At 36.4% G+C, this 27125-nt stretch overlaps 1 protein-coding gene across 1 annotated transcript in view; it reads right to left on the bottom strand.

Moving 5' to 3' along the window:
* Positions 1-6539: 6539 nt before the first annotated feature.
* Positions 6540-27125, bottom strand: part of LOC115450630 (intersectin-2) — a 58006-nt gene continuing 37420 nt past the window's right edge. The window contains exons 20-27 of the mRNA XM_037443885.1: positions 20444-20576; positions 19674-19860; positions 15994-16089; positions 14650-14834; positions 12153-12288; positions 10990-11079; positions 9564-9672; positions 6540-8496 (exon numbers count right to left, since the gene is read on the bottom strand). Of these exons, the coding sequence (XP_037299782.1) occupies positions 8435-8496; positions 9564-9672; positions 10990-11079; positions 12153-12288; positions 14650-14834; positions 15994-16089; positions 19674-19860; positions 20444-20576 (998 nt within the window). The 3' untranslated portion in view covers positions 6540-8434. The remainder of the gene's footprint in view (positions 8497-9563; positions 9673-10989; positions 11080-12152; positions 12289-14649; positions 14835-15993; positions 16090-19673; positions 19861-20443; positions 20577-27125) is intronic.

The following is a 27125-nucleotide window of genomic DNA, read 5'->3' as shown; positions in this document are numbered from 1 at the left end:
TTTAGTGGAAAAATGCCCGTTTTTAAGATTTTACTTCGCAGTTAAGAGAAATATATATCTTGTATTCTTGATGTATTTTTTTTTTGTTGTAATTGCTAATTTTACAAACTTTAGTTGTGTTAATTAGATTTTATTTTACATTAAGGTGCCATGTTTACAAGAAAACTTTATTTCAGTTTCAAAGTGTTTTAGGTATTTTTTTTATACTTAATATGAAAAAAAAATGTTTGTAAAGGCATTAAAAAAGCTCTGTCTTTGCCTTATAAAAAAATCAGCCTTAATATTATTAGTACTAAATATGAAAAAAAAAATCAATTTGTAAATGATTCTTTTAAGAGGGCATTAAAAAGGTATTCTTTGCCATAAAAAATTACAAATTATGGATCTTGTTAAAAAACAACTTGACAAGTTGGTATATAATGGTAAAAAAAAAAACATATTTTTTTCTATTCCCCATTATTATTATTTTTTTACTTAAAACACTTTGAAACTGTTCGACATTGAAATATTATTATAAAAAGCTGCTATACCACAATAAAAGTATATTTTTAATTTTTATAAATTCAAAATATTGTGTCATATATTTTCATTGTACTTTATAATTAGATTTAAGACGAATTGCAATTATTAAATGTTAGAATAAGATATTGTGTAGCTGTATTATTCGGTATTATGAAAAATGCCCGGATTTTTCACATTAATTGCACCGAATTTATTTTGGGATCAGTTTGCATACATTCGGTTTCAAAAAGCAAGTTTGTATCGACCGGAGTGGTCATTTCTTATCAGTCGATAATTTAGATCATTTACCATCAGGTACAGTGGGTGCAGTTTCAAAAATATATGAAGTCTTGCAAATTATGTCGAGTTTAATATTTGCTACTTTGCCTTATTGATGTTTTGTAGCTTATAGCTTTTGCTATGATTTGATTGACAATTGTGTACTGTTTCACTTTTAAATATTGATAAAAATAGAACCAGAGATCTAAGATTATATAGAGTGGACATTGGGAAGATTTTCTTACAAAAATTTTGCGCTCATGCAATGGCAGCATTCACCGTGAAATAGCAAAACACTAATGTAAAATACATTGAATATTTCCATATCATGATTTGCACGTTTTTAGTGCGAATATTACTATGTTTTTGTATTAATATCTAAGGACGCTGTGACATTTCAAATAAGACGACTTATTAACTTGGTAATATTTGGAGCACTTTGTTCCTAATGTCCGCTCTATAACTATACTATTATGTCTTTGTTTAGAATATTCTGGTTCTTAGATGTAATATTTCGGATTTCAAAATCATTGACGAATTGTGAATCTAGTGGCCTTTAATAGTGTCCTTAAATTTTAAATTGAAATTCACGGCGTGCGAATCATAGTTCTTTGCGTAAATTGTTTGGCGAAATCAGTTTTGTAAATTTAGATCTGATATTCGACATGTAGTTTTCCCACCCATGGATAGATGGCGTTGTATATAAGTTCGCATCCGTAGACCTAAGTGACCTAACTCGAAATTTATATAATTGTTGATTTTATTAAAAAATGACCTTTCATCTCCGCCAGGTGGCGTTTTAAGGAGTAGTCGTGTGAGAATTTGCCCATTCTTTTAAATTCAAAAAATATAGTCAAAAGTGCTTAAATGACCTTCCAGAGCATGCTCTATAACCCTATGACGAGAATAAGAACTACTATCTATCTAACAGCAATTAGTACAGAAAAGAAGCCTTGCTGTGAAAATAGCATTAAAATCCGATAAGAAATGAGGCAGTAATTCTTATTTCAAATATTGCTACGTGCAAGAGTGGGGATGTCGCTCCATCTCTTTCTTTCACACGCATCGAATTTCCGATGACGTCACATGCAAGTATTTCGTCGCTTTTCTGCTGACACTCACCCCTACTACCTAATTTCATTGGCTTATAACTTGTATATTTGTCACCAGGTTTTAATGATTTCTTGTTTTAAAATTTATACGACGTACATATTTTATAAAAGTTATAAATAAAGTTACAAATACCCTATTCACGGCCGTCTATATTATTTTCATATTTTTTTTATTCGTTTCCCATAAATTATCTTTGAGTTAGGTAATCTTAGTTCTAAGGGTTGTTTTGGCGCGCGAGATAGGCACACGTCCTATCTTGCTCATTTAGATCACATTCAAGAAACACATACGACTATGTTTCGCAAACCGTCAATTATAGCTCATTTCATCCATGAAGACGCTTCCCATCCAAGAGCAGGGGTGTTGCGGGGTAAGGGGACTGATTCAATCCTCAACCCCGACAGCATCCGCCGTAGTGCGCGTGCGCACTCGCGGCACGCACACTAAGCGATTAGGGAAAGTAGCGGGGCGCTTCATAGATGAAATGATCTATAATGACTATAATTAAATATCTCGTTACATTTTGTCTTAAATACAGTAATAAAATAGATTTAAATTTCTGTAATGCTGTATAGTTTGTGACATTTACAGCCACAACACTGAAAACAAAGAATTGTCGATTGACTGTTGGATTTTGTTACAATTGAATTCTGTTAAATATTTGCACAGCTGTTTTTTATTAACGGACCCCGCAGTCAACGAGGGAAACCTAATGGGATACTGGAATCCCCCGGCTTAGCTGCAGGGCGCTGGAGGAAAGTTTGGAGGGGATATCTGGGGAAAAAAGTATGGGGGAAGGAAAAGGAACCTTCTTAAGATGGGAGGGGAGAAGACCAGGAAGTGTTCATGAGCGCTGACTTTGGGTATTAGACAAGACTAAGAGTCAATTCGTACTAGCGCAGAGTTAACGCGCATTAAAGCGTAAATTTAGGCTCTAAGCCAAATTAGACCAGCTTGGCGGATTGGTTTCCTCGAGGCGACTGACTCGCTGGGTTCAAAGGGTCGGGGGTGCCCCTTAGCCCTCGATGGCGAAGGCTTGTAGGTGCTTAAGCCGCTCCAAGCGGCTTCAGGATGGCGAGGGAAGGATTGCGCTAAAGGCTTTAAAGGGAGTATTTTATTTTTTTAATCTAAAATAGACTCGCCTTTGACCGCTATCGCATGATAAGCGATGCAGTCTAAGATGAAGCACGTTGCCCAGAAACCGATACTCGCGACATGAATAGCCCTAAATTGTATTTATGTGGAAATAGACACGGCGGTAGGGAATTTCAGCAATTTGGCTCGGAGTGCCCGAATAGCGAAAGCCGGTCCTGTTTAACCACATTAAATATATCGATGGCTCCTATGTAAACTATCGTATCTAAAAAAAAACGTGTGTCCGAACTTATGTACGCATGTAAGAAGTTATACTTTGACGCAACAAGATAAAAATCATTCAAAAAAATTATCCTTCGCGTTATCCTATGTTTGTGTAGAAAACGTCACTAGTAATATAAAAAAGTATTTAATACGTTGAAAGAAAGTTTTATTATAGCGCATTATCTAGTTAAATAAATTTTGTTTAACATCATAAAATAATTGTTTTTTCGGACTTTAATAGTTATTTGTATCTATTATTAATTTATTTGCACACTTACTACATATTAAATAATAATGTAATAATTTAACTAATGACTAGCTAATTTTATGGTTGCGGTTTTTCGTGGAGGTGTGCGCGTGTATTGTGGATATTTACTCTCATAATTTTTCCCTAACGCGCCAAAAGTATAAAATAAAATTAAATGAAGAATTTTTGTGAATGAGATTAGTAGTACTTAAATAACGAAAAACTAAAAAAGTGTAAATCGCTATTTTTTCACATACGATTCTTTACTTCGGAGTCATCGATATAGGAAATCGTAAGTAGATGCACTACGTAAAACAAATGTGTGCCGCGGCCTTTATTACGCTCTAAGGTGAATTTAATTTTGCTATTAGACATTTTAAATTTGATTTATCATAAGATGCCATAACAGTAGCGTAGCTTGCCATAGACGGGCCCTATAAATATATTTGTTGGGGGCTTTTCAGGGCCAGGGTACAGGGAATGTTTGCCGGCAAACATGACATTCCGATGCTTCAGGGGTTAATGTTAGTATGGGCCAACAGGTCCCAAAGCTCTGGGGCCTCACATCTCTGATACGGCGTTAGCTACGACCCTGCGTCGTAAATCATTTCCCATCTATACTTTAATTAGAAACTTTTTTGTTTATTTTCCACCACGATATAATTAAAATAAAATGTAAACTTTACAACTGTCGATCGACAATCCATAGTTTTCAATAAGCAATCCAATCACAATTTCCAATATGATTCCGAGAATGAACCAATCAAAATAACTCTTTTGTAATGTCAAAAAATTTCGTTCCGATTGGTTCATTTTTGAATATCGAAAAAATCGGTTGGGATATTTATTCAAAATGGCGGTTTAATGTGTGCACCGTACGCCCCGTGCTTTCAAAGCTTTGTCTACCGCTTTATAAATGTTATTGTTCGTGTAGCGATTATAATAAATATAATGATTGTTTATATTTGTTTTATTTTACATTTGTATCAACCCTTTATTATACTGGTGGAGATGAATTAATTATTTTTTTGAAAGACATAGTTGGTTAATATCTCTATAAAAAATTACATAGATGCCATCCTTATATGTATCCCATATATCGCTATATATGTACTACGTACTAGATTTGGCGTTCCGAACATTCACTGTGTTCAACTGAATTGAACTGCAATCCATTCATACTGACTTTAGTGTGGTCAATATTGACAGCTTGTGGTTGTGTACGGAGTGACGCTCATGATATAAGAACTCGAGTGTAAGTGTAAACCAGGATTTGAATAAAGAATATTAGCCAAATAAGTAAAATTATTTGTTGTTCAAGTGAATAAATAGGTTATAACAGTGACGTTTTGGTTGCCATTTTAATTCAGATTTTGAACAAATAGTTTATATGGACGTTCGTGTCTATAGAATACACGTCAATGATCTCATACCATTCATTTATATTTAATTGCAATTTACATACAGGATCATTTTGACATTGCGTTACTAAATGAAACTACATACTTATCTATTTGGAAATAACACTTTACAATAAGTTACTTGAGCCGTAGATGTAAAATAAAAAAGTGTAAGTTTCGAACAAAAAAATATTAGTACAATGAATTTTAATTTTACGCGCTCTAATGCCACTACTACTATAAAAGAATTCATTTCAGTAGCAACATCATACTTTCAGTCAGAAATAAACTCACACACACGTCATATTCGCATTAAACTACGAAATGACTAAAAAATCAGAAAACTAAATCCAGGATTTTTGGTAAAAATATTCGTTATTAAAGAATGATTTTTGGCACAATGTCAGCAAAGGTGAAGACGAATATGTGGTTTCATTTAGTAACGCAATGTCTAAATGACCCTGTATAAATATATATCGGCGGACTTAACATCGAAAGCACTGTCCCAGTCAATCCTGGGATGGTATAGAGATAACCAAGGTAGGTGCATTAAGGTAACCTGAGAGGGTTGTGCACTCATATGGAAATTTAAATTAATTTATTCCTTATTTTACGAGCATATAAATGAACTGCTCTAAACAACAATAAAAAACGAATTGTATTTTTTTTCTCCTCTCCTTGTAGTCTTTATCTTAAACTGATTTTGAAAAGAGCAACACCAGTTTCTTGCCCGTTCTATGGTGAGAACTGCACTTACTGATGGTAGAGTTAATATTGACGGAATCTTAATAATGTATAACATTTTACGGATTCAAATAAATGATTTCATTTCATTTCACAACTTGATATTTAAACGGCTTTAAGCAGAGTTCTATGCTATGGTAAGCGGTCATTAGGAAGATTGTCATTTCCTATATTAGTGTATTATCTATGATTGTCATACAAAAATTTTGCCGACCATTGACGTATATTCTATAGACATGAACGTCCATATAAACTGTTTGTTCAACTGAACTAAAATGGCAAAACGTCGCTGTTATAATCTATTTATTCACTTGAACAGCAAATAATTTTACTTATTTGACTATTGTTTATTCACATCCAGGTTTACACTTAGACCCGAGTTCTTATATCATGAGCGCTCCCCACACAACCACAAGCTGTTAATATTGACCATACTAGTCAGTTTGAATGGATTGCAGTTCAATTCAGTTGAACACAGTGAATGTTCGGAACGCCAAATCTAGCACGTAGTACATATATATCGATGGCTGTGACGAATCAAATAGAGCCTTCTAATAGGGAGTGATTTTATGGAAAATCCAATCTCTATATATCATTTCTATATATTGTTACGCGCCGCTATCCTAGCCGATGACATCAGGCATTTCCGGAAGTATTCGGTTGCTCGGCTGGCAGAAGAGAAGATATGTCACGCGGCGACTATTCTATTCTCTCTGGTTGAACGTTGTCAAAAAATGTCTAAAATTGTATTCTGTAATTATTTTGCTTATATAATGTTTACTGTAAAAAGAGCGTTTATCACTATTTTCTGTTTTCGTGCGTTGATACTTAAAAGCCATCTTAGCTACTGCTTTTGGTGCCGGTTCGTAATTGAATGTAAAACAAATAAAAAACACTTCGAGTAATAAGATTTATTAAAACAGTTACATGATTCTAATATCTACAATAACAATAAGGAATGTTAACGTACAGTCAGACACAATAACATCGAATTCAAAATTTACAAACAAAACTTTTTTTTTAAGGAGTCTAAACCTTTTGAAGTTAGATTTGATCAGATATTTTTTTGTTGACTGTACTTACATAGTCTAGGCCTGTAGTAACGGCAAGATTAATAAAAAATAACTTTAAAAACTATAGAAAGAAAGTATATCTATAAATCGAATATACATATTACAAAGATGTCAAATTAATAAAACAATATAAATTTATTAAAAAATCAGATGCAATTGTTATTTTAACTCAGTATTATGCATATCTTGACCGGGAATATAAAAAACCTCATGTTATGATTTTTTTTTACTGCTTTGAATGACGAGTTTGCCGTTCGCCTGATGGTAAGCGATACCTATAAACATTAGAAACACCAACACCTTGAATTACAAAGTGTTTGGTATTCCACTGCGCTCGCCATCCTGAGACATGAGATGTTAATTATTATATCCATTAGTTACACTGGCTACAATGCATCTGGAGCCAATTTCTAAATACAAAGCAAAAATCACAAAGCAGGATTTTTATTTTCCTGGTCAAACTATTTTTTTAAACTGAAACAAATATTAATATAATAATGGATACTAATATTTCAGAGTTAGATATTCAAAGTGATATAGGTACATAATTATTTACTTCGCATTACTGAGCGAACATATGCTAACATTTGCTATAAGTATTCGACAGTAAATACATATTAAGAATGATTTATATAAAATTATTTTTTATATAAAAACAAATGTAGGTAGATATTGTAACCAAAGAGTTTTAAGATAATAGAGCGGACATTGGGAATATTGTCATACAAAAAATTTGCACTTATGATTACTCAATCTACTGTGAAATAGCAAAACAATGTAAAATACTTCATATTTTTTCCATATTGATTTGCACGTTTTTAAATGGGAATATTAGCATATTTTCTGTAAATATGTTTTTGTATTAATATCTAAGGACGCTGACATCTTGTCACACGGACATTTCAAATAAGACGACTTATTACCAATCGGTAATAACTTTTGGTGCAAAAATTTGTTCCTGACAGGTCTATGACTATACTGTTTAATATTTTTGATTGTTTTAACTTTTCGGATTACCAACTCCTCAGTTCTTGAGACCACGAAGACTATAAAGTCTTCGAAACGTTGGGAGAAAATTTTATATAATGGACCGAATTTTTCAATTGGAACCAGTAATTCCTGACATGAGCTCATTAAAACTCTTCAGTTTTATATAATAGTATGAATTATCTAGTTGTAAACGTCCCTATCCTTGAGGTTAAAACGCCTCCTTAGATCATGATTTTGTCACCCGTATTGCTGTGGAAGGAAGTGGACAACTATTCCAACTCGTTATCTTTCTATTTGATTAATTTCGTTTCAGGATAATGACAAGTGTTCCCTGAGCCTCGGCGAGCTTCACTGCTCGGTGTCATGCGTGCCACTGCTGATCCTCACAGGAGTTGTAGTGTGAGGACAGGAATGTCACTCTTATATAATAGTATGGAAATATAAATAAATCATTGAAAAATTTCCTTATAAACTCAACAAAATTAATTAATTAATTAATTTAACAATGTACGCATTACTTTAATGAATGTTTTGTACTCCTTTAAGTTGGTTGTGCATCAGAATGTGACCATCGTTATACTACTTTTGTGAAAAATTCAATGTATAATCTGCTGGAGAACCAATCTATCAACAAAATTTATATCTACAAAATTCACTATCGAGTACTATTTCCATAATATGTTTTTACTGTCCAGTACTATCTCTATATTACTGCCGAATATTGTAATTTAGTTTACAAGTTTAGTTACATAGTTGCTCGGGAACAGCCCCGTCATGCCGCGAAGTTCACCTGAAATGACAGATGATTTAGTATTAAGAATTTTAGAAAAATAATACCAAGACACCAGCATTATTTACTTAAAAATTCAAATATTTCCTAAACAAATTGCTAGGATAAAAAGTATCCTATGTGTTAATTCAGGACATGTCTATCCGTATGTAAAATTTCATCCAAATCCGTTTAGTTGTTGTTGGTAACAAACATCCAAACATATTTTATTAGAAAGAAGAAAGAAGTTTATTGTTGGAACAAAATTAAAACTTTAAAACACAAAATTTTACATAACATAAACACTTATTGCACCAATAATTGGCCTTCCATTCAGCTATACACGGTCATTTTGACATTGCGTTACTAAATGAAACCATATACTCGTCTTCACCTTTGCTGACATTATGCCAAAAATCATCCTTTAATAACTAACATTTTCACCAAAAATCCTGGTTTTAGTTTTCTGATTTTTTGATCATTTTGTAGTTTAATGCGATGACGTGTGTGTGAGTGTATTTCTGACTGCAAGTATGATGTCCAACGAATTCTCTTAGAGTAATAGTAGTGGCATTAGGGCGCGTAAAATTAAAATCACTTTTTATTAATATTTATTGCGTTCGTTACACTTTTGATTTTACATCTACGGCTCAAGTAACTTATTGTAGTGTTATTTCCAAGTAGATAAGTATGTGGTATTATTTAGTAACGCGATGTCAAAATGACCTTGTATACTGAACACCTATGTAACACTGCAGCGCTGGTAAGTATAATATACTAGCTTGTGCTCGCGGCTTCGTCCGCGTGAAGGAGTTTTCCGGGATAAAAGTACCAATTTTCCCGGGATAGTAGCCTATAACCTTCTCTGGGTCTTATACTATCTCCATACCAAATTTTGCTTTCTTATACCACGTCTTATGTCCCGCCCCGTTCCCGTGGGAACGGGATAAAAAGTATCCTATGTCCGTCTCCTGGTTCTAAGCTACCTCTCCACAATTTTCAGCTACATCAGTTCATCTCTTCTTGAGTTATAAATAGTGTAACTAACACCACTTTCTTTTATATATGTAGATGTCATTGTTCCTTACCTTGCCACCACGCGGGGTCCTGGCTGCGGTCGGTGACTGCGATGATGTCGTCTTTGTCGAAGCTCAACTCGTCCGCGTTCTGCGCTGTGTACGGGTACAGCGCTATCACCTGCGAGCGAAATAAAATGAGGGTAACCTAAGATGTTTTTATTACATAGATACGTCGTCCGAGCTCAATACTGGCAAGACGAAAGTAAGGTAATTGCCCGACTTGACAGCCAATGAGCGTGCGGCACTAACGTTGTTACGTAACTGTCGATGTATATATCCTTTTCTAACGAATGTATGCTGCATCTTTTTGTTCCTTCTTCGAGCCAATTTGTAATTATGTATAGTAAATAGTGCGCCGTTTTTATGTGACATTTTGTTAGTGTATGACGCGTCCATTTGTAAAACGTCATTGAGGGTAACTATATTTAATGTATAAAGTGATTTCATGACATGAATAATATTACTGTACAATTCATTATTATAACATTGTAGCACCAATGTAGATAACATATAGTGTTACATAAAATTGAGCTATTTTGTGCCTGTGTAATACCTTTGTCACTTTCTGTTTATGGAGTAACTGTGTACACACGTGGGGGTCGATTTTTGTAGATCTGAATTATAATGATACCAACTATAACACAATAAAGATTTGATATGATTTTCTCACCTTATAAAATATATAAAATCATTGACGGTATATAGACATGAACGTCCATATAAACTATTTGTTCAAAAACTGAAATAAAATGGTAAAACGTCACTGTTATAACCTATTTATTCACTCGAACAACAAATCATTTTACTTATTTGACTAATATTTTTTATTCAAATCCAGGTTTACACTTAGACTCGAGTTCTTACATCATGACTCCGTACACAACCACAAGCTGTCAATATTGACCATACTAAAGTCAGTTTGAATGGATTGCAGTTCAATTCAGTTGAACACAGTGAATGTTCAGAACGTCAAATCTAGTACATAGTACATATATATCGATGTATAAAATGCTTTATTCATGACGTAGGCGAACATAATTGCACTTATGATAAGGTACATGAAAATACTTAATTATTATTTTAAATAAAGCTTATATAAATAGACACTTTATATTGGACATAAAATAAATAGTATAGTAAGTATTTGTTCAATGAAAATTTCCAAAAATTATGAAATATAAATAAAGGGAAAACCATTAATTATCTTTTCAAATTATTACCAACTTTTAAATCTTTTTTTTGCAATATAAGTTAAAATTTACATACAACAGTAAGAAAGTGATTTCCTGAAGACCGAATGTATTTTTTTTGCCCGAAGACCGAAGCCGAATTTGGTCGGACACTACAATAACTATGGTCAATAGAAATCACTAGATGACACACTTCTTACTAATTTAGTATACATATAAGAATGACGTATGCAATTTTATATTACCTTATCGATGACAGTTTCCGCCGGAAGCGTGTCCATCTTGGACAGCACGGGTGTCGTGCGACCGGAAGTCCGTCCTGATGACTGCAACACCTGTATAAATACATTGACACGGTTATTGAAGAGTAAATGTAATATTTACGATAGCATATTTAAGCTCCTGTGTCTTTTTGGTTATCGATACAGACCCTGCGGTTAACACAGGGGGGGAAAGCGAATGGCATACTAGAATCCCCCGGCTTAACGACTGCAGGGCTCTGGAGGAAAGTTGGAAGAGGAAAATAGGAAGGAAAAGTTGAGGAAGTTGACCATCTTAGGATGGGAGCGGAGAAGGAAGCGAATTGTTCGTGTGCCCTCATAGGCATCAATGTGTGAAGAGAGCAAGACAAATATTGACAGTTACTCAGTGTCCTTACAGTATTTATAATTTTAAGAAGATAAGCATAGGTTTCATTTAGTAATGAAAAGTCAAAATGACTATGTTTTATTTATGTTTTGGATTTCCAAGGTCTTATTAGTTGCTTTGGCAGCTCTTGTGATAGGCAGAAGTATATTTTACTAGCTGACCCGACAGACGTTGTCCCGTCTTAACTATGAATTTGCAGCGCGCATTCTGTCAATCGCTGACAGTTATTTCAAACAATTGACAGTTATATAAGTTATATAAGAACCGTCTCCTGACAATAACAAGCACAACAAAACAATAATAGTGAATTCGCTCCAGCCGTTCACGCGTGATGGCGTGACCAAGGGAAATAGGGATTCATTTTTATATATATATAGATTCTCCTTTTTTTATGATATAAGTAAAAATGAGTATACAATGCACCCGATAAGCATTACTGCCCATGCAATACCACATAGAAATGCCTTGTAATCCAAATTTTAAATATTGCGACGTGCACGAGTGGGGATATCGCTACATCTCTTTCTTTCATAATGCCCGCTGACGTCACATGCCAGTATTTCGTCCCTTTTCCGTTGACACTCACCCCTAACTAATTTCAATGGCTTACAACTTGTATATTTTTAAACAGATTTCAATTTCTTATGATTTCGTCTACGTACATATTTTATAAAAGTTACCTGTCAAATACCCTATTGGTTTCATAATTTTGTTTTTTTTTTGCAGAGAAACCTGAGTTAAATACTTCATCTGTACTTACCTTAACATAGCTTGCAGGGAACCACCCGACCTGTCTGTTCCGACCCTTCGCTTGCAACTCGCCTTCCCACCAACCACTATCAGCCTTCTTCCTCACCACCAACAACTGCCCTTTTTGGAGGGAAAGTTGTTCGGCACTAGAAAAACAAAATCTTAATTATTGATCCCTTACGTCGGGAGAAAACCAAAATATTAAAACCGCGATAAAATCCGATATATCATTTAATTGTAATGTCTAATTCGCGTAAACATAAGAAACCATTATGATCCCTAACTAACTGAAGTTAGGTCACGGCGGTCGATTTCAACGAGGGTCAATCAGGTACACAAGCTATTGGGTCGCTTTCTACATCATGAGACGGAAGATAGTCGAAAAGTAGGTGCCCTGGTTAAACCTCTACTTATTACTGGTAGAGGAGTAGTACGATTTTGAGGTCCCGGGTCAAGTCAAAATAATCGTGACTTGGTTTTTCCATCTTAAAAATTACTCAGTCGCAGCTCGGAGTCAGGAAGTCGGTGTGATATCCGCGTGCCTCGGCACGTAAAGCCGTTGGCCCTGATCTCTCTCCGGTCATGTCGTCTCACCGGACTATGAGAAGGAACAGAGAGTGCTTGTGTATCGCACACACTCGTGCACTATAATATCTCCTGCTGATCTCTCTCCGGTCATGTCGTCTCACCGGACTATGAGAAGGAACAGAGAGTGCTTGTGTATCGCACACACTCGTGCACTATAATATCTCCTGCTGATCTCTCTCCGGTCATGTCGTCTCACCGGACTATGAGAAGGAACAGAGAGTGCTTGTGTATTGCACACACTCGTGCACTATAATATCTCCTGCTGATCTCTCTCCGGTCATGTCGTCTCACCGGACTATGAGAAGGAACAGAGAGTGCTTGTGTATCGCACACACTCGTGCACTATAATATCTCCTGCTGATCTCTCTCCGGTCATGTCGTCTCACCGGACTATGAGAAGGAACAGAGAGTGCTTGTGTATTGCACACACTCGTGCACTATAATATCTCCTGCTGATCTCTCTCCGGTCATGTCGTCTCACCGGACTATGAGAAGGAACAGAGAGTGCTTGTGTATCGCACACACTCGTGCACTATAATATCTCCTGCTGATCTCTCTCCGGTCATGTCGTCTCACCGGACTATGAGAAGGAACAGAGAGTGCTTGTGTATCGCACACACTCGTGCACTATAATATCTCCTGTTGATCTCTCTCCGGTCATGTCGTCTCACCGGACTATGAGAAGGAACAGAGAGTGCTTGTGTATTGCACACACTCGTGCACTATAATATCTCCTGCTGATCTCTCTCCGGTCATGTCGTCTCACCGGACTATGAGAAGGAACAGAGAGTGCTTGTGTATCGCACACACTCGTGCACTATAATATCTCCTGCTGATCTCTCTCCGGTCATGTCGTCTCACCGGACTATGAGAAGGAACAGAGAGTGCTTGTGTATCGCACACACTCGTGCACTATAATATCTCCTGCTGATCTCTCTCCGGTCATGTCGTCTCACCGGACTATGAGAAAGAACAGAGAGTGCTTGTGTATTGCACACACTCGTGCACTATATTATCTCCTGCTGATCTCCGTTGAGATTGGCCGTTGCAGCCGAAAATCATTCAATCATTATGACGATTTTTTTTTTAAATTATATTTATTTAAGTCGATGCATTAAAGAAACGAATTTAAAATGGCGGCTTGTACTTGCGTTGACAGATAGTACAGTTAGCATATACAATTTCAGGTCCAAGATATTTTTAAATTTAATAATGTTTAAATACCATTCAATAATAAAAATGATTATTAATGAATATTACTTTTACTAATATATTAATATTACTTATGAGACGGTCCTTCACCGGAATCATCAAATTACAGGGGTTCTCTCGCCACATTTCTTAATTTTTAACAAAACTCAACAACAATAATAATAATATCAGCCCTGTATTATATACTGTCCCACTGTTGGGCACGGGCCTCCTCTACTGAGAGGGATTAGGCCTTAGTCCACCACGCTGGCCTAGTGCGGATTGGTAGACTTCACACACCTTCGAAATTCCTATAAAGAACTTCTCAGGTATGCAGGTTTCCTCACGATGTTTTCCTTCACCGTTAAAGCGATCGATAAATTCACAAAGAATACACACATGATTTTAGAAAAGTCAGAGGTGTGTACCCTTGGGATTTGAACCTGCGGACATTCGCCTTGGCAGTTCGTTCCACACCCAACTAGGCTATCGCCGCTATACAATAACAAACAATGGATAAATAAAAGAAAATTATAACAACTAATTTATAACAAAAATCACTGAGCGCGTCAAGAAAGCATAAAAGCAAATCAAAATTGATTATTTTTCTGCTTACGGTACACATGTGAGTGAGTGTAGACGGCACTAGTGTACAAGCGAGGGTACATGATAAGCGCCGCCATTTTAGATTCGTTTCTTTAATGAACCAAGTTATACAGTCCACCCACCTAGTAGCAGTGTAGCTGGCTATAGCCTGCGCTATCTCGTTCTTCCGACGTCCCGTGGCGGAATCCCGGCCCGAGTCCCGGCGTCCCGCGCCAGTCACGGACCCCGGGCGTGGTTGAGGCGCGGCGGCCGCGCTGTCCGTGATCGCAGCTACTTCAGACGAGATCGGGGTGGAGGACTTCTGTTCCTGTAAGTAAATAAGGGGCCGTTCAAGTATTACGTAACGCAATCTGGTTGGAAGAGGGGCCATGTAAAACGTTACGATGCATTACAGGCGCGGGAGGGGGGGTTCGTACAAAACGTTATGTAACATTGCTTTTTTATTCTAAAATAACGAAGGTATTTTAGTGTTACCATAGAACATTTTAGTGAGGGTATCTGTAACATTTTTTGCTATAAAAACACTGAGCGTTTGACAGATCGAGTTAGTTGCTCGGTTGGTTGGTGAGATATTTGCGGAAGTATTTCTGTAGTCAGTGATATTTCTTTTTATTTTAATCAAATTCGAATCAGTTTTCTAACGTTAGCTATATTCCGGTGCTTTGCGAAATAAAAATGTTATTTTTGTTGCCCCTAAGTAGGTATTTCATCTGTTTACTAATAATACTGGTTGCAGGTTTCATATGTGCGAGTCCACCTGGGTAGGTACCGACGCAATGTCTATTTCTGCCAAGCAGTGTGTAGTCACTGTTGTAGGTTTGAAGGACATTGTAGCCAGTGTAACTTCTGGACATAATAATTAACATCTCATGTCTCAGACGAGCGCAGTGGAATACCAAACACTTTGTAATTGAAGGTGTTTGTGTTTCTACTGTTTATCGTCGTATCGCTGCAGCATACGGTTCACCTAATGGTAAATTGTTCCAGAAGGCATAAACATACGTTGCCAGCATTTTATAATAATAATATCAGCCCTGTATTATATACTGTCCCACTGCTGCACGGGCCACCTCTACTACTGAGATCTAGATCTTAGTCCACCACGCTGTAGTGCGGATAGACCTCACACACACTCAAAATCCTATAGAGAACTTCTCAGGTATGTAGGTTTCCTCACGATGTTTTCCATCTCCGTTAAAGCAAGCGATAATTCACAAATACACATAACTTTAGAAAAATCATAGGTGTGTTTGAGATTTGAACTTGCGAACATACGTGTCAGCAGTCCGTTCCACAACCAACTAGGCTATTACCGCATACAAAGGCCTCTTAGGCCGACAATACATTAACTGTACTCATTAGATATAAGTATACTAAAACCTTAAGGGGTGAATAAATAGTCCGATAAGTATAATACTTTCAGGGGTGAATAAAATAAGGGGCGAATGCTGTACAGCAATACTCACTAATATCGGCGGCGATGCGGCTGACGGTGCGGGGGCGATGGGCGCGGCGGTGGCGGGGGCGGGAGACGACCACGCGGGGGTCGACACCGATTCGCTCTGTTAGGGGCCAATTGTTAATTTTAGATAGCTTTTGGGAGCAAGTAAGCAAAGGGGTCGTGAAATGTGAGGATATGTTAGTAAAACAATTTGTACAAAAATAAAATTTAGGGGCCCAATAGTTGCTTTTAGGGACGAATAAGGAAGAGTGGATCGTGTAAAGGGGTCGTGTAATGTAAGAATAGGTTAGTAAAACAATTCGTACAAAAATAAAATTTAGGGGCCCAATAGTTGCTTTTAGGGACGAATAAGGAAGAGTGGATCGTGTAAAAAAGCCGTGTCATGTAAGAATAGGTTAATAAAACAACAATTTGTACAAAAATAAAATTTAGGAGCCAATAGTTGCCTTTAGGGGCAAATTAGAAAGACTGGATCGGGTAAATAGGGACGGGTAATGTGAGAAAATATTAGTAAATAGTTTATACAATAATAAAACTTAGAGGCGAATAGCCACCTTTAGGGGCAAATTAGAAAGACTGGATCGGGTAAATAGGGACGGGTAATTTGAGAAAATATTAGTAAATAGTTTATACAATAATAAAACTTAGAGGCGAATAGCCACCTTTAGGGGCAAATTAGAAAGACTGGGTCGGGTAAATAGGGATGGGTAATGTGAGAAAATATTAGTAAAAGAGTTCATACAATAATAAAACTTAGAGGCGAAGTCACCTTTAGGGGCAAATTAGAAAGACTGGGTCGGGTAAATAGGGACGGGTAATGTGGGAAAATATGTTAATAAAACAATTTACACTAAAATGAAACTTAGGGGCAAAAACAAAAACCAGATCAGATACAAAAAGTCGGGTTAATGTGAAACTGTAGCATTGGTTACTTAATAATAACAAAATTATAAAAAAAAAATAACTTGAGCCGAAAAGTCACCTTTAGGGGTGAATAAGAAAGAACGGATACATTGAAAAGAGGCAAATTAATGAGTTAATGTAGTATTTGCTTCACAGTACACATATTTTACACAGATAACAATTTAAATACATAGTTAAAATGAGACTAAAATAAACATTAAAATAATGTGTGTAAATATTCGCACCTCCCTCGCGGCTCCGATATTATAAATAAGTCTATGATTGTCGACATGATGATTGCCACTGCCGCTGTCTACCCTCATAGTGGTTTTGAGAGATGAAAACTCCAATATCACTATGAGAATGGTCAGAGACAATGTATTTATTATTCTTTACGTTGGTTGATATGTAGATCTAAGTTGGCGCGAAGTGGCAATGTTGCTGTTGAGTTTCATAATGTCGGTGAATGGGTTGCTGTCCAATTTTGATCACCATTGCCGCTGTCTACCCTCATAGTGGTTTTGGGAGGTACAAACTGTCCAATATCACTATGAGAATGGTCAGAGACAATGTATTTCTCTCTTCTTTATGTTGGTTGATGTGTAGATCTAAGTTGGCGCGAAGTGGCAAGCTTGCTGTTGAGTTTCATAATGGCGGTGAATGGGTTGCTGTCCAATTTTGATCACCACTGCCGCTGTCTACCCTCATAGTGGTTTTGGGAGGTACAAACTGTCCAATATCACTATGAGAATGGTCAGAGACAATGTATTTCTCTCTTCTTTATGTTGGTTGATGTGTAGATCTAAATTGGCGCGAAGTGGCAAGCTTGCTGTTGAGTTTCATAATGGCGGTGAATGGGTTGCTGTCCAATTTTGATCACCACTGCCGCTGTCTACCCTCATAGTGGTTTTGGGAGGTACAAACTGTCCAATATCACTATGAGAATGGTCAGAGACAATGTATTTCTCTCTTCTTTATGTTGGTTGATGTGTAGATCTAAGTTGGCGCGAAGTGGCAAGCTTGCTGTTGAGTTTCATAATGGCGGTGAATGGGTTGCTGTCCAATTTTGATCACCACTGCCGCTGTCTACCCTCATAGTGGTTTTGGGAGGTACAAACTGTCCAATATCACTATGAGAATGGTCAAGACAATGTATTTCTCTCTTCTTTATGTTGGTTGATGTGTAGATCTAAGTTGGCGCGAAGTGGCAAGCTTGCTGTTGAGTTTCATAATGGCGGTGAATGGGTTGCTGTCCAATTTTGATCACCACTGCCGCTGTCTACCCTCATAGTGGTTTTGGGAGGTACAAACTGTCCAATATCACTATGAGAATGGTCAGAGACAATGTATTTCTCTCTTCTTTATGTTGGTTGATGTGTAGATCTAAGTTGGCGCGAAGTGGCAAGTTTGCTGTTGAGTTTCATAATGACGGTGAATGGGTTGCTGTCCAATTTTGATCACCACTGCCGCTGTCTACCCTCATAGTGGTTTTGGGAGGTACAAACTGTCCAATATCACTATGAGGATGGTCAGAGACAATGTATTTATTCTTCTTTACGTTGGCTTAAATGTAGACCTTGGTTGACGCGAAGTGGCAAGCTTGCTGTTGAGTTTCGCAATGTCGGTGAATGGGTTGCTGTCCAATTTTGATCACCACTGCCGCTGTCTACCCTCATAGTGGTTTTGGGAGGTACAAACTGTCCAATATCACTATGAGAATGGGCAGAGACAATGTGTTTATTCTTTTTTTACTAAGATCTAAAGTCTTGTTGTGTTTCGATATTTCGTTGAATAGTTTCTGTCAAATCTCTACTGCTGTTTTCCTTCAATTTTGTAGTTAAAATTATCTAATAACATTATGAAGATGGTTAGAAACAAATCATTCATTAATCCAATTTAGCGTGAAAGTTAACAAGTTATATTTTGATTATTTAAAATATTGAAGAAAATTTAATAACAGTAGGAAATGCAAACAAAAAAATCTTTCGTCCATAATAAATAAGGGGTGAAATCTGCCCTGATTTAATAAGTGGTGAAAACGAAGTATTACAGAATAATATAACGATGCCTTAAATATACTACAGTATGATGATTTTATTTATGATTTCTCAGGAGCGTATACATTTGTTAAGCATAAAAATTATGTTAAAAATATGAGGTCGATGATGGGAGAAAAGATTTTTGAACTGAATCTAACACGAAACTTGTGTGTACAGACCCTATATCTATAACCCTGTTTTAAGTCTCTATATAAGTACGCTTAGTGGCAGAATATATTTTATATCCGCCTGCATAGCGACCGTACACAAGGTGTGAAAACCCGCCATAGTGGCCACGTAAGCATTCCGGGATCAGTGTATATCCGGTTCCAACATAATTGTATCGACTTAGGGATAATCATCTCTCGTCAGTCGACATTATATTGGATCCTATATACCATCAGGCGCAGTCACTTTGCCCTACCAGTATACAGTATAGAAAATCAATAAGGGGCCGTTCAAGTATTACGTAACACAATTTTTGAAGATTTTTGACCCCTCCATGTAACGCGCCGTAACGTTTTCCTGAACACCCCCCCAAAAAGTTATGTAACTCAAAAATTTAATCGCAAAATACCGAAAAATTTCTAAAATACCATTATTGTTTTTAAATAAAAAATTCAATTTTACATAACGCGTTGTACGAACTCTCCCGCGCCTGTTACGCATCGTAACGTTTTACAAGATCCCTCCTCCAAATTGCGTTACGTAACACTCGAACGGCCCCTAAGGGAGTCCATACCTGCGCTGGGGGCGACGCGGTAGGTTCAGGAGCGGGTTGCGCTGCAGGCGGTTGCGGCGAAGTGGGTGACTGCGGCTGTGGTTCCGGAGCTTCAGGGATGGTTGCAGGAATTGAGGATGGCTGGTCTGCCGACACGGGTTCCCCTGTCGTGTCTTTAGTTACGTAGTTAGAGGGGAAGATGCCGGTCCTGCGAAGGATTATAGAGTTGAAATAAAACATGCAACTACTGAGAGGAATGACTTAGTCCACCACGCTGTAGGGCGGGCAGACTTCACACACCCACAAAATTCCTATTGATAAGTTTTCAGGTATGCAGGTTTCCTCACGATGTTTTCCGTGACCGTTAAGGCAAGCGATAATTAAGGAAGAATACACACATAATTAGAAAAGTCAGAGGTGTGTTTGGGTTTTGAACTTGCGGACAATCGTCTCGGCAGTCCATTCCACACCCATCTAAGCACTAGCTTGCAAATTTAAAAAATCATCAAAATCGGTTCATCCAGTCAAAAGTTCTGAGGTACATAAAAAAAATATAGTCGAATTGAGAACCTTCCCCCTTTTTGAAGTCGGTTAAAAATACCCATCCAATTATGTTCAACAAACCTTCCTGAATTTACGTTATTTCTTATATATTAACATAGTTTGGGTCTCGCTGTAATTCGTTTTTAGTGCTATTAAGGTAATTATAATATTGTATGAGAAGAACTTATTGTTTTTGGCATATAAATAAATAAAAAGAAATCTAAAAACAACATCCTCAAATCTGTTACCTGATGCCGATCCTGCCGGTCCACCAGTCACCATCGCGTCTCATGACCTCGATCCTCTCACCAGCCTCGAAGGTGAGGTCCCCAGGCTCCGTGGACACGTACGGATATGCTGCTATGTAGAAGTCTCCACCTTCTGGGGAAACATTTCTTCATTAATCCAACTTTTAAAGAATAGAGGCTAATTTGCAATGGCACAATAGATGCAATATCCCTAATTTCAAAATTTTCGTCTTTTAAAGAATAGAGGCTAATATGCAATGGCACAATAGATGCAACGTCCCCAATTTCCACGATTTCGTTAGATGATTTGAGACTTTCCCGCCTTCACACCACTACAACTCCTGTAAGGATCAGCAGTGGCACGCATGACACCGAGCGGTGAAGCTCGCCGAGTCTCAGGGGACACTTGTCAATGTACCGCAACGAAATTAATCAAATAGATAGGGAGGAGTTGGAAATATTAATTGTCCACTTCCCTCCATAGCAATGTGGGTGACAAAATCATTATCTAAGGAGGCGTTTTAACCTCAAGGATAGGGAAGTTTACAACTAGATAAAGAAGAAGATGATTTGTAAGATCCATTCACTATATTTCAAAATCGACTGCCACTGAAGGAAGAATACAAACCGAACGCCTTTTCACCTAGCGTGTTCCGTCCCATAACGTGATAGCGAACCTATCGCCGCCGTATCACTTCGGCAGCCCATTCAAAGCTTTTGAAATATAAATATTAATTTTTACTGCACTGCAATTAAACCTTTACCCTTTAGTTGCACTGATTTACTATTTTCCTAACGCGAATGGGCTATAGTTAAGAATAGAACCTGTAGAAACGAATTTTGCACGTTGACAACTATTGGACATATCCAAGCTAAGGCAATCACCTCATCATTATTAGCTGGTGGTAAAATATTGTATGCGCCCGAATAGTGACTAGGTAATCTAATAGGTAAACCTAGGGGCCCATGTAAGTGTATCGCGTTCCGGGATAAGCCTGTGTATATCCGGTTCCAACTGGCCGGCATAATAGTGTCGAGTGGCGAAAACAGTTGTCATCGTCATATGTGAAGGTAAATAACGCGCACATGATACGACTCCTCAATTGATTATTTTACCTACAAAACAGTTTGACGAATGAACCAAAAGCATTTTTGGAGACGATTTTGGCTATTGCCACAAGATAGGTGCCAATGATATTTTTATTTACATATAAATTAAATACGAAAAAGAAATCTTTTTTAATGTTAAATATTCTTTTTTATAATTTGGTGACGAAACGAGATCAAATATTACATATAATTATTGAATTAACGAATGAAAGCGACACAGCAATGAAGATAAGGAATGTAAATGTATGGTGTACATGGTTGCTGTCAAGTATTGATCATTGCTGTCAATCTTCTCTATAATTATAATGGCAGGTTTCACTGCCCAATATCACTATAAGAATGCAAAGTATTCTTTCATTAAATGAAAGAATGTAAAATAAAACGTAACTAAAAAAATATAAACTCGCTGAATTAATATTTGCCACTGCCGCTGTCTACCCTCATAGTGGTTTTGGGGGGTGAAAACTGTCCAATATCACTATGAGAATGGCCAGAGACAATGTATTCATTCTTCTTTACGTTTGTTGATACGTAGATCTTGATTGACGCAAAGTGGCAAGCTTGCTGTTGAGATTCGCAATGTCGCGAATGGGTTGCTGTCCAATTTTGTTCACCACTGCCGCTGTCTAGCCTCATAGTGGTTTTGGGAGGTACAAACTGTCCAATATCACTATGAGAATGGTCAGAGACAATGTATTTATTCTTCTTTACGTTGGCTGATATGTAGATCTAAATTGGCGTGAAATGACAGTCATGCTGTTGAGTTTCGTAATGTCGGTGAATGGTCGCTGTCAAATTTTGATTGCCACTGCCGCTGTCTACCCTCATAGTGGTTTTGGGAGGTAAAAACTGTCCAATATCACTATGAGAATGGCCAGAAAGACAATGTATTCATTCTTCTTTACGTTTGTTGATACGTAGATCTTGATTGACGCAAAGTGGCAAGCTTGCTGTTGAGTTTCGCAATGTCAGTGAATGGGTTGCTGTCCAATTTTGTTCACCACTGCCGCTGTCTACCCTCATAGTGGTTTTGACAGATAAAAAACTGCCCAACATCATTATGAGGATGGCCAGAGACAATGTATTTATTCTTCTAATGTTCTTGATTGTTTCTTGAATCTTGGTCACCACTGTCGTTGCCTATTTTCATAATACTACTGACAGGAAGCAATGCCCAATATCACTGAGGATGGTCACTGACAGGTTGTACGTCATTTAATCAGTGTGTATCAAAATATAAATTTCGCTGTTAGATAACAATAACAGAGCAAATAAAATAGGAAAGTTATTGTAAACCCACAATAGTACAAATAAACATTAACCCCCTCATTCAAAGACGTTATTTATCTAAGGACGGAGCATTGCTGACAGCTTGCTTTTTGTTCAGCTTTGTTTATCTGACAGCCAACTAGATTAAAGTCGTATCTCAATATTAGCCAATCACAACGGCCCTATGTCTACGCACTGCGAAGGCTGCCATGCCGTCAGCACTGAGAAACAGACTTGTTATCACAGGAATGCTCTGTCCTTCGATAAAAAACGTCTATGAATAAGGGGGTAATAATATACACATTTATCAAAATAAAACTAGCTTTCATATTTTATCGCGTACAAAACTGCTATGATCTACTATACACGAAGGCTAAAATTGTGATATAAAAAAATCAGAAAATTTGTTCTTTTTCAATATCTAAAATACGTATCGGCATAACAAAATCCTGATACACATCTAAACTACAAGTAAACTACATAAAAATATGACTTGCAAACGTCACAGATGAATCTAGAAACATTTATCAATTATCATTCGCTTTAACAAGCAGCGATAACTTAGTTGGTTGTGGAACGGACTGCCGAGACGAATGATCGCAGGTTCAAATCCCAAGGGCACACACCTCTGACTTTTCTAAAAAAATATGTGTGTATTCTATGTGAATTATCACTTGCTTTAACGGTGAAGGAAAACACCGTGAGGAAACCTGCATACCTGAGAAATTCTCTATAGGAATTTTCGAGGGTGTGTGAAGTCTACCAATCCGACTAGGCCAGCGTGGTGGACTAAGGTCTAACCCCTCTCAGTAGTAGAGGAGGCCCGTGCCCAACAGTGGGACAGTAATATAGGGTTGATATTATTCGCTTTAACGGTGAAGGAAAACATAGTGAGTAAACTTATGTATCTAAGAATTATCCATAAAGTTTCGGGGTTATGTGAAGTCTGCCCGCACTACAGCGTGGTGGACTAAGGTCTTTAAATCTCCTTGTAGAGGAGGCCCAGCAGTAGACAGAATACAGGGCTGAGTAGGTATTAGTTGAAACTATAGGAGTTTCGAAGACTGATTAATGTGACTGACGAATACTTATTGTGTGTGTGTTCAAATGAATTGAACTGCAATCTATTCAAACTGACTTTAGTGTGGTCAATATTGACAGCTTGTGGTTGTGTACGGAGTGGCGCTCGTGATATGAGAACTGGAGTGTAAGTGTTATCCTGGATGTGAATAAAAATATTAGTCAAGCAAGTAAAATTATGTTGGTCAAGTGAATAAATAGGTTATAACAGTGACGTTTTGGTTGTGATTTTAGTTCAGGTTTTGAACAAATAGTTTATATGAACGTTCGTGTCTATAGAATATACGCCAATGCCAAAGGCTATTTATATGTTTAAACACTTTATTGTACGTCAATTCTCATAGAAAAGTAAATATACAATAGATTATGAACAGAGGGAAAGTAAAAATGGCGGTGTTATCGCAAATGACGATTTCTTCCAGACTACCTATCCATTTTTGAGAAGTGTGATGGGGAAGCAAACATGGTTGCTGGCAGTAGAATTAATTAGTCATGTTTCATCTCCTTATTTCAACTTATAAACCGCACGCCATCTTCGTTTATAATTTCACTTTTATTTTGCTACATCGGTTGTAAACGTCAATTAGTTTAAAATTATAACCTTATGTATTGAAGAACAAACTATATTTACTTATAATTTGGTGTGTTTCATTAACACTACATTAAGCTATAATATAACGCAATGAAAACCATTGGTGGACCTAAAAAAATAAGAAAGGACCCATAGCCTAGGTGGATAAAATTGACAAAGGTCGCAGGAGTTTGCTGGACGCAAGCCGCTTCTAAGAGGTTGAAAAAAATCTTTAGGAGTGGCCGGTGCTCAGCTATGCACTTACTGCGAGGAGACGTTGATTGAAAAGGAGCTAATATATAATAATTCACAAAGTAATATTATAAAGATTAAAAAACATATAACATTACATATCGTTATGTTATTAACGAAATTCTTCCCATAAAAATAATTTTAACAATGCTAATAATAAGGTAGATGACAACTTTTTTTAAAATACATTTTCAAAATCTATCAGATTAAGAATTTTCTAAATCCATTACAAATATGAATAAGTTAATACGGTTTTTAAACTAATTTTGATACTAATTAACACAGATAAATTTCTTTTTCATATACTATTGTTACATATAAAATTATGTCAAAAATAAAATATAGAAAACTACTCTATTTGTAAAGGTGTTAAACATTTTATAAGTATTCTACAATTTAAAAAAAAACTTCAATCATGTCACAAATTCTTTACATATTAAAAAATTACCTTTAAATCAATACGTGCATACAATGCATTCGAATAAACGAGACTAAGGAATAAGGATTATTATGTCTCCTTGCTCGATATTTTAGACGCAAATGATTTACATAACCTACATTGAAGCATTTATAAAATAAACACAAAATGGATTTTCTACAAACCGATGCCTACAGTCTACTGTCGCTGTTGTTGTCTATCTTAATATTACTTGCATATAAAACTTCAAAGCGTACTGAAACCTAACCTAGACTTATCGATGGTTGTAAAGATTTCATTTAAAAAAAAAATAACATGATTTATTCATCACGTAGGCGAACATAGTTGCGCTTTTAAGTCAAGGTATATGAGAATATTTAATTATTACTTAAATAAAGTCGCTTACATAACTAGACATTTTATATTGGCCATAAAATAAATGAAAGACTACAAAGTAAACAAACAAGCCAGCTAGGGCAAGAAAGATATAAAATATGTATTATTTATAGGCCCACTTATTATAAATATTTCTTACCTAATTATACGTGGACTTAACTACGTTATATAAAGACAAAAGTATACATTTATGAAAAATCAATTACAATTGTGGCGATAACAGTAGTCTTGATAAACGACAATTAATTGTGGAATAAATTGGCAATAGGCAGGTTTTGTTTTATAAGACATATACACATGCATGCATATACAAGTCTCAAAAACAATATATTTTACTATGACAAAAGCACAAAACAATGTGTAGAATGGATGGTATATCTGGTCGCTGTCACATCTTGATCGCCACTGCCGTTAACAATTCCCATAATGATACTGGTCGTTTATAATAACCAAATATCACTATGAAAAGAGTCACCGACAATATTTTTCTTCATGATTACGTTTCTTCAGACTGATGCGACGTAGAATATTTGATGTAATTTCTTCAGATGATGAAAAAAATATGTCTTTCAAATTATATATAATATACATATTTCGAGCACAAATAATACAATAAAAGCACAAAACAATGTGTAAAATGGATGGTATATCTGGTCGCTGTCAAATCTTGATCGCCACTGCCGTTAACAATTCCTATAGTGATATTGGTCATGGCCGATAAACAATATAACTATAAAAAGAGTCACCGACAGTATTTTTCTTCATAGCTTATTTTCTCCAGACTGATGCGACGTATCGGTTTTGATGTAATTTCTTCAAAAGACAATAAATGACACAAGGCTTTCATAATATTCGTAATATTATACACATTTCGACTACAAATAATACGATAAAAACACAAAATAATGTGTAGAATGGATGGTATCTCTGGTCGCTGTCAAATCTTGATCGCCACTGCCGTTAACAATTCCCATAATGATACTGGTCGTTTATAATAACCAAATATCACTATGAAAAGAGTCACCGACAGTATTTTCCTTCATGATTACGTTTCTTCAGACTGATGCAACGTAGAATTTTTGAAGTAATTTCTTCAGGATATAATGAACGACACATGTCTTTCGGATTGTACAGAATAATATTACACATTTCGAACAAAAATAATAAGATAAAAACAGAAAACAATGTGTAGAATGGATGGCATCTCTGCTCGCTGTCAAATCTTGATCGCCACTGTCGTTAACAATTCCCATAATGATACTGGTCGTTAATATTAACCAAATATCACTATGAAAAGCGTCACCGACAATATTTTTCTTCATAACTTCTTTTCTCCACACTGATGCGACGTATCAGTTTTGAAGTAATTTCTTCAGAAGATGATGAAAAAAATATGTCTTTCAAATTATATATAATATACATATTTCGAGCACAAATAATATAGTAAAAGCACAAAACAATGTGTAGAATGGATGGTATCTGGTCGCTGTCACATCTTGATCGCCACGGCCGTTAACAATTCTCATAATGATACTGGTCGTTAATAATAACCAAATATCACTATGACAAGAGTCACCGACAGTATT

The sequence above is a fragment of the Manduca sexta genome, chromosome 1 (genome assembly GCF_014839805.1).
Source record: "Manduca sexta isolate Smith_Timp_Sample1 chromosome 1, JHU_Msex_v1.0, whole genome shotgun sequence".
In the NCBI taxonomy this organism is placed as follows: Eukaryota; Metazoa; Arthropoda; class Insecta; order Lepidoptera; family Sphingidae; genus Manduca; species Manduca sexta.
This window is presented reverse-complemented; position numbering and strand designations above follow the sequence as displayed.